The sequence below is a fragment of the Drosophila santomea genome, chromosome 3R, assembly GCF_016746245.2.
Source record: "Drosophila santomea strain STO CAGO 1482 chromosome 3R, Prin_Dsan_1.1, whole genome shotgun sequence".
In the NCBI taxonomy this organism is placed as follows: domain Eukaryota; kingdom Metazoa; phylum Arthropoda; class Insecta; order Diptera; family Drosophilidae; genus Drosophila; species Drosophila santomea.
This window is the reverse complement of record NC_053019.2, coordinates 8,136,135-8,144,237: the sequence shown is the minus strand read 5'-3', so window position 1 is coordinate 8,144,237 and position 8,103 is coordinate 8,136,135. Positions and strand designations below refer to the sequence as shown.

At 44.3% G+C, this 8,103-nt stretch overlaps 5 protein-coding genes across 6 annotated transcripts; 1 reads left to right on the top strand and 4 right to left on the bottom strand.

Moving 5' to 3' along the window:
- Position 1: 1 nt before the first annotated feature.
- Positions 2-1,483, bottom strand: LOC120450784. The gene has a single exon (XM_039633946.2). The coding sequence runs from the start codon at positions 1,298-1,300 to the stop codon at positions 149-151; it is 1,152 nt and encodes a 383-aa protein (XP_039489880.1). The 5' UTR covers positions 1,301-1,483; the 3' UTR covers positions 2-148.
- A 143-nt stretch (positions 1,484-1,626) lies between these two features.
- LOC120450787 lies at positions 1,627-2,434 on the bottom strand. 2 transcript variants are annotated; one of them, XM_039633949.1, is made up of 2 exons: positions 2,375-2,434; positions 1,627-2,317 (listed from the first exon to the last, which is right to left on the bottom strand). In XM_039633949.1, the coding sequence occupies exons 1-2, from the start codon at positions 2,420-2,422 to the stop codon at positions 1,658-1,660; spliced, it is 708 nt and encodes a 235-aa protein (XP_039489883.1). In that variant the 5' UTR covers positions 2,423-2,434; the 3' UTR covers positions 1,627-1,657. The 2 variants fall into 2 exon arrangements, with proteins under 2 accessions (XP_039489883.1, XP_039489884.1); XM_039633950.2 differs by having other exon boundaries at positions 1,628-2,308; positions 2,375-2,432.
- A 643-nt stretch (positions 2,435-3,077) lies between these two features.
- On the top strand, positions 3,078-4,215 carry LOC120453970. The gene is made up of 2 exons (XM_039638921.2): positions 3,078-3,178; positions 3,237-4,215. The coding sequence occupies exons 1-2, from the start codon at positions 3,128-3,130 to the stop codon at positions 3,906-3,908; spliced, it is 723 nt and encodes a 240-aa protein (XP_039494855.1). The 5' UTR covers positions 3,078-3,127; the 3' UTR covers positions 3,909-4,215.
- Positions 4,216-5,110: 895 nt separating this feature from the next.
- On the bottom strand, positions 5,111-5,776 carry LOC120452454 (protein C19orf12 homolog). The gene is made up of 2 exons (XM_039636684.1): positions 5,522-5,776; positions 5,111-5,464 (listed from the first exon to the last, which is right to left on the bottom strand). Exons 1-2 carry the CDS (start codon positions 5,721-5,723, stop codon positions 5,244-5,246), a joined length of 423 nt encoding a protein of 140 aa, XP_039492618.1. The 5' UTR covers positions 5,724-5,776; the 3' UTR covers positions 5,111-5,243.
- A 303-nt stretch (positions 5,777-6,079) lies between these two features.
- Positions 6,080-6,740, bottom strand: LOC120452503. Its single transcript, XM_039636753.1, has 3 exons — positions 6,581-6,740; positions 6,406-6,456; positions 6,080-6,343 (listed from the first exon to the last, which is right to left on the bottom strand). Exons 1-3 carry the CDS (start codon positions 6,684-6,686, stop codon positions 6,141-6,143), a joined length of 360 nt encoding a protein of 119 aa, XP_039492687.1. The 5' UTR covers positions 6,687-6,740; the 3' UTR covers positions 6,080-6,140.
- Between the last annotated feature and the right edge of the window lie 1,363 nt (positions 6,741-8,103).

Genomic DNA, 8,103 nt, shown 5'->3' with positions numbered 1-8,103 from the left:
CTTTGTATACTGAGCAGTTTTAATCACAAGCTTTCCATAATTTCAACAATAATTGTTAATCACAACGATCAATTTATTCTTATCTGTGCTTTATCGTGCCGACTATCAAAACCTAACTTATCTATCAATGGGTTGAAATTCCAAAAGCTTATCTGTGATCCTCATAGTCGTCCAACTCCGGGTAGTCCGTATCATCGTCATCGTCGTCCACTATGTTTTCATGGGGTATTTCCGGGGGATCAGCGCCAGTGTTCCAGTAGCGATCCTCTTCGGGATGCGTGAACTCAAAGTCGGGCTTATCCGGATTCACGTAGGTAATGCAGGTGGTCAGGTTCTGGGCCGTTTCCAGCATTTGGGGTATGCTGTTGACGAATACCACTCCACACTGTGCAGAGTGGAGGGCTTCTCCCGGCAACTGGTTGTTGATTTTGTCGTAGACTTCGATTCCGACAGCGATAATGTCGTGTACCCGACGAATGGCACTGAGTGCGTTTACCGCACCCGAAAGGATTTTGCCCACGGTGGTCTGTTTGGCGGCGATCTTCTTGTAAATCTTCACTAGACTGCTGACATTGCGTTTAACCTCCTTCACAGCGGCCACTGTTTCATTCTGAATGCGCAGGACCAAGGCCATGGTGCGGGTGTAGCAATCAACGCCATCGTTAATGGCCTGCAGACCAATCTGGAATTCCGGAACCAGCGAGTAACTGCAATAGGCGGCCTGGCTTCCACGGCCCCAGTAGTTCCACATGTATCCCAATCCGGCAATGGCTGCAGTCACAATTTTTGGCTTGTTCAGCTTCAGCAGATTCGTCTCCAGTTGGATGGCCCTCTCCACCAAGTCGTCAATGCCGAACTGTGCCTCATCAATCACATCCTGAATAATCTCCCGTAGGTCCTCGAATTCCGCCCTCTGATCCGCGCTGAAGTCGGAGCTGGGCTGTCCCATGATCTCGTCGACAGTGGGCAATTTCGTGTCGTACACAACCCGAGGTTGCTCATCCAAGTAAATGGAGAACTTGTCGCGAAAGTCTTCAAATGCCCGTAGATAGTTGCTATCCAGTTCAGGCTCCTCCGTGGGATTCTGATCACTTCCATCGCCATTCTGGAGCCTCAAGCTGTACAGATAGTTGTACTGCGCCTGGAACTCTAGGTACAATGGACGCAGAGCAGCCACTTCCTCGCCAGACAGCTGCAACTCCAGCTGCTGCTTCTGCAGCAGATCCTCCAGTTCCTGGTGGGCTTCACCAGCAGCGAAGAGCAGCACACAGGCCAGCAGTAGCAATGCTTTTCCAACCATTTTGCCCGGCCAACTGTTTCAGTGCAACTGAGGAGGGATTTTGGCCAGCTTCATTATCGGAAGAAGTGTGGCTCGTAAAACACTATCGCAGATACCACACTTGGTTTTTCTTGAGTGGCGCAGCTTGATTAGGGTGCGATAATCCGGCTTATCGCCAATGTTACGCTATATATAAAACTCCACGGGGCAATGTTTTTCGAGAGAAAATTTAAATTTCGTTATAGCTTTTTATGAATGGTCAAGATAAGTTTTGCTGTGACTGAAGGTGAGTCTAATGTGGACTATTTCTAAGTAGAAACACTACAATATAGACAAAGGGCCACAGTTAATAATGCATTCCACTTTATTACAAGCTCCCTAGTTCATCGCACACGACTCAATCTGCGCAAAGAGCTCATCGAACTCCATCGTCAGTTGATGGTAGAAAAGGCAACTTGGTGTGTCCAGTTCTTCCAAGGACATCTCCAGCAGAATTGCATCGCAAAGCTCCAGACTGCTGATCATCCGATGATTGATCCTCCCGATTCCAGCGACGGTGCACAATAAAACTCCGGCGTGATTGAAACCAGCCTGCTTTAGCTGCCAGATTCTGCAGGTGCTCGCAAACTCCGTGATCTCCTGCGACGCCTTACTCAGGAAGCTAGCTTCCAACACGATCTCCTCCTGAAAATGATCCGTGATGTGGTCCAGAGAATTCCGGCAGACGCTGTACTTGTCCACCAGCTCTCGATTGAAGTGTGCCACCTGGAGCTCGTATTTCTTTGAGCATGCCCGCCACTCTTCGCTGTACTGACTTCCAAAGAACATTTCCAAGCGTCCACTAACCACCTGCTGATGGTCATCCAGTGTGTCCTTGGCTTCTTGTAGATACTCCAGCTTATGATCGATCGCCTGCTGGGTGATGTTCCAGATGCTGGCAGCACTGGAGCTTTGGCTGGCTATTAGCTGCTTTGTGGACTCATAGAGTGGTCCATTTTGTCCCCAAATTCTTTGGATGTGGCCATGCACCTGTAAGATCTTTGCTGTTATATTACTTTTTACCCATATATCCCTCATATTTATAATATTGCTCACACAAAGAAGCGCCTGAAGTAGAAGCAGTGACACCCGCACAGTTGTCATCTTGAAACTGTATGAAATTGATTCCGAAAAATGTATGATACCACATATGAACTTGGCTTTTATTTATAGATCGTCAAAGGTTACCTTAGCTACGAAGACTAAATTCTTTTTTTTTTGGAAAAGAGTGTTAGCATAAATAAAATACGAAATATATTATAATATATGCTCATTGTTTATAAAAAATATTTGACTACTGAAATAACATTCCGCGAAAGTAACTTACAACACAAGTCGTATATAATAAATATTAAATCCCAGGGTATTCAAATTCCGAACAAAGCTGAAAAAAAGTTCTGAATTAGACAAATGGCCCATTCGTGTCTTAATGTGCTTCTTTTGAAGACTCTTATCGCAATGTCGCTCTCTAGCGACTATGTACTGCAAGTTAGTCATCAACCTCAGGTCACTTCTGCAAGCTTCGACTACTAATACTGCCCATAATACTAAAAAAAACAAGAATAATTGAAACGAGTAAACAAACTACGGTCATAAGGGAACCAAATGGAATATTTAGCATAGTTTCATAGTCCACCAAGTCGCAGTCAAGCACGAAAACATCATCTCCGTTAATCAAGTTAATGCTGAAATTGTGTTTTCTGTTCTGATTCCTATGAGACGTACTCTTATCGTGACACTTTGGATCTTTTGACTATATATACCAAGTCAAGTGGAGGGCCAGTCGCACTAGAGAAATATAACAGAAACATGATGAGTCAAACCCTTGGAGTTCTTGCACTGCTTTTGCTGACTTTGGCGGTGAGTACAGTGAGTACTCCAAAGTACTTTTCAAGTACATATCCCCTCCGCTTTTCAGGACTGCCAAGAGATCCGCTATGGAAGCGAGGTGGAGACAGAAACTACAAACTATGGTCCTGTTACCATGGTGGTGGACAATCTGGCGGAGATTGCCGTAAATGTCAGCGACGGCACCACCATTCAGTTGGAGGAGAAAATGAATCGCACTCGTCTAAATATTGCCGGAAACATTGAGGTCCTGACCGCCAATGCTATGGCCCAACTGAGTGATGTGATCTATGAGACCAATCAGTTGGTGGTGTCCAATCCCGATTGCAACCCAGCCTGGAGCCTGGATGAGCTCAACGAAAATGTGACCCATCAGCTGGGTGGGTGTACAGACGACTTGGGAAGTCTTTTGGAGGATTTCCGTCTGCAGGGTCAACTGGCATTGGCCAGAGTACAGGAATTTGTCCAACAGATTGCCCAGTTGCCAGTCAAGTGCCAGATGCTGGGGGCTGCCCCGCTTAGTGCACTAGCTCCAGCGGGCGGAAGTGTCTGCTTCATCAACGCGATGGCGGAAATCAATCTGGGGATGGCCCAATCCATGCACAATGCATCCCTACTCCTGGTGCAGACCCACCGGACCGCCGAGGATCAAGTGGAGCTGGCTCAGCTCTGCTGTGCCATGGTGGTGCAGCAGATCGGCGACTATCTGCGCGAGGAGCAGGATCAGTGCCGGCAATCATAGTGGACCCTTCCTGTGAGCAGTAGTCCTAAGAGAGAACTCAGGCAAATACAGCCAATACAGCCAATGGCCAATTTATGCACCCGCAAGATGACAAGGGCCGAGGACTCGCCACATCCTGTTCACTTATTGCTTATGCATGACATTTATTTGACAAGTTTTTGATTGATTTTACAGCTGCTGCAGCCGATCTGGTGCAGCTATCTGCATATTCGCAGGCACAGTGAAGCCTACCTAAGTCCGTCATTTAAAAAGAGTATAAGTAAATCATTGTTAAGCTTGGAAAAAAATAAAATGAAATTTAAATCAATTTAATCAAGGAAATGACATATTTTAAAATGCTTATAGTAAAACAAATTACTCTGTTTAGAGAAGTTGCCCTGTAACTGCGCATATGTATGTATGTACATACATTTGTTTATTGGGCAACTTTGCGGCTAATCGCAAGTTCACTTTTCAAACTCGCATGCATACTAATTGGCCATTGTTCGGCCGAACTGACCAATTGCCCAATGGACTTGCCCACGACACGTGGCAGCCACACGATATAATATATAGTAGCATACGGATCCGATCCAAATGGGCGACAGCTGGCCCTAGAAAGAGATAGAGACGGAGATCGAGTTCGAGTTCGAGATCGAGATCGGCCAGTTCAGCTACTTTCCTCTTCCTCTCGCTTCCGCAGTAAGCCAAATTATTTTGACCTGCCTCCCGCACACTGCACGAAAATTTGAAGCGTGTATCTGTGCATCTGTGAGATACACCAAAGCATCGCATCACAGAGCTCCCTGCTTGTTCGCGGTGCAGCAACGAAGTGTCTACGACTCTTTATTTCGGCTCTTGCCGCAATTTCACTAAGAGTCTGAATTTTATCTTATTTTTACTGCTTGTAACAGTTGTTGCCGTTGCCGTTGCCCTGTTGATGATCGCCTTGGTATTGTAGCTGCACAAATTCCGCCTACTCCAACATCTGTTCAGCTCCTTCTCGGCTCCTCCAGACATCTGACGGATTTTGGTGACGTAGAGCGCGCGACTCTTGTCTATTGGAAACCGAGTTCTGAGCGGAACCATATCGATAGGTTAGTCACTAGTCGTGCGGTATCTATGATGGCTCTCTCTCTCTCTATCTGGAAAAAAACAAGAGAGCCTGGAGCCAGAAAAAAAGGGGGTTTTTCTACATATAACTATAAAATTATAAGCTGAAATGGTTTTTACTTTATTGACGTCACTAATGAAGTTATACGACGCGCTAAAAATGGTTCGGTGGTTCAGCAAAAAAGTTCTGTTATAACAACTTATACTTGGTAGTATTGTTTGAACAAATATTTCTAGTAATGCTTAATCAATGATGGTCCTTCCCATACGATCAGTGATAAAAGACTTTAGTGCGTCGAGTGCAACCCTTTGCACTTGCCGGTTATTCAATATTAGTCTTGCGACCTCCTCAACCCGGACATTTCTTACATCGGATATAGCCCTGATCACGTGCTGCCTCATTTCTCGACGCTGACTTTCCGTCAAATCATTCAAAATGACCTCACTCAGGGGCTTAAACTTTCCTGAAATTCAAAAACTGATAAGAATGGGGTTCAGCATGCCTAGCTGGAGACTCTTACCCTCCGTAAGTCCGTAGGCGGTGAGACCACCGATGACCCCGCCCACTGCCAGTCCACGGGGGCCCAGCAGTAAACCTCCGATCAGCGCAGCCCCAGCGCAAATTGCAGCTCCCTTGCTGGACTCCTCGATGGTCAGCTGGATATTTTCGTCGTCGGCCAGTATCGCCAGGGCCTCAAGTATCTCTTGCACGGCTGATTCCATATTTTCAATATGTATATATTTCCTTTATAAAGTTTTACTTCTTTACAGGTGAGGATCTTTCTAGCAACTGATTGCGATCACGCAGTCATTTCGTTTCAGTTATAAATGTACATTTTCTACTGGGGAGGAAAGTTACCCGATAGAAAACAATCCATCCAAATCATTTTCAATCTATCGTTGCTATTGAGCTTCGCATATATGTATATATTGAAAGCTTTTTTAGAATTACCACATATCAGAACCCATACAGTATTGAGATACCAAGTATAAACCAATCCTAGTTCTTAGTTTTCTTATACTCCTTTACCCCAAGTTACCTATATATATGTAAATAAATAAATAAAGAAAAACGTAGATAATTTAGTGCGAATCTTGCTTCAAAGGCATAGACTGGAATTTATTGAACCGCAGGCAAAATTACATTTCGAGTTGGAATCCCAAGCGATTGGTCAAATATTCCACAAAAGCCTCCAATGCGACACACTGCACTTTGAAATCTCGATAGAAATACTCCACAGCATTAACTACTCTTAAAATAGCTGCCTCCACAAAGTCCATTAGTTTTTCTAATACAGTCACGGCCAAATCCATAATTTTCCGATACACCCAGTTGATAACTCCTGCATTTCAAAATAAGTTGTGATGATAGTTAAACGTTTAAGGTGTTTTGGAATGTACTCGCCTTCTGTAAATAGACCGTTAGAACTTTCAAGTTCTTGGACATCTTCAGCTTCTGTGAAAAGTTATTAGTCATTTATATGTTATGCGCACGGCTATATAGTCATTGTGTAGTGGGTATACGGATACCAAGTCCATTATAGTCTCTAAAAATATCCAATGCATTTGGCAAAACTTACTTTTGTTTACAATCTCAACCCCTTTCTCCCTTCTCTCTTCACTTTTCCTCCTTCTCACCGTTGAAAGCAAAGTTTCCAACATCTTTTCCAAATCGAGTTTCACCATTTTAAGTGTCTTTGTGTCTGACTAAGTGTGTCTTGCAGCGCATACTGAACTTCTTATCGATGCATCGTGATAAGCATTTAGCGAACTTTAAAAATACCTTGTCGCAATGCAATTATTATTACCAAACGGTATTTTTTGTTTAAGGAAAACATTCTCGATAGTTGAATTGTTAAAGTTAATTTTTTCGTATTATTATTAAGTTAAGCTGGGCCTTATATTAGTAAGACTAAAATGAGAATTTAGGCACGAATTTAGTTTGAGATTAAGCACAATTCAGAAGAGTTCGTTGATGTTAAGCGGTTGCTAGTCGGATATTAAATATTAATTTGAATTTAATGGTCCTTACCTTGAGCCGTATACATACATTGTATTGGCACAAGCGATATTGTCGGAAGATTCGCATATCAAAGGGACGGCTTCTTTCAGAATTCGGCTGACGTGCCTAGATGGCGTTTAAAAATCGCTGCCGGATTGTCTTTAATTTTGATTGATGCACCTTTAATTGCGTGGGCTCCCAACTGCTACTGCCGAACTTTTGGATAACTGTAACTGAACCAAGAGCGGATCGCTCCTGGCCGCCGGGAGCTAGCTATTGCTAGCAGTTGCCTACTGTGTATGCGGATGCTCGAGGCTGGAGGATCGAGGTTTCCGCCTGCGACCAACTGGCGCGTCTTGCGCACACAATGCCGAATAATCGTTATTGTTGTTGCCTGTCTGCAGGACGAGCCGCGTGGCGTGCGAGTGAAAGCCAGCGAAAAGGACCCAGTCCGAAGGCACTGGCCAAAGCGAGATAGAGCCAAGGCGCAACATATGCCATCTTTGGCCGATCTCTTCCTCCTCTTCCTCCTCCATCTCCTCCACCTTCAGCAGGACCTCTCGCCCCGTCCCTTTCTAGCCCGGTCCTTGGAACAGAACAAACGGACGGCGCACGCCGTCATCTGGTGCCACTTTTGACTTCGGAAATTGGGTTGCCCACGCTCCTTCGCCCCAACACTCAGAAAAACTATTCCATGCAGTTTGAAAAGAGCACCTTAATACAAGCCACTGGTAGGATGGACAACTTCCTTAAACCCTCCATTTAATAGTCCAATAGTATTTGGACTTATAAAATAATGCCAGATCTCCCGATAAACAGATTGACATGTTGCAACTGCAACTAATACACAAATGCTAAAAAAGTTAAACGAATTCGGCGAATTCCACAACATTTTGCCATATCTATAGCACCTCTACATTTATTTCAAAAGGTTTCCAATACAATAATCTAAATATATAATAATCAATCAATTACAAGCTCATGTTCTTTTATTTTCTAAGAACAATCTAATTTCTTTGAGTGCGTGGACGGCGGACGGTGGACGGTATCCCCGCTCAGTTAAAATTATACTTTTTGTAGCTGTTTCGTTTACGGTTGGGT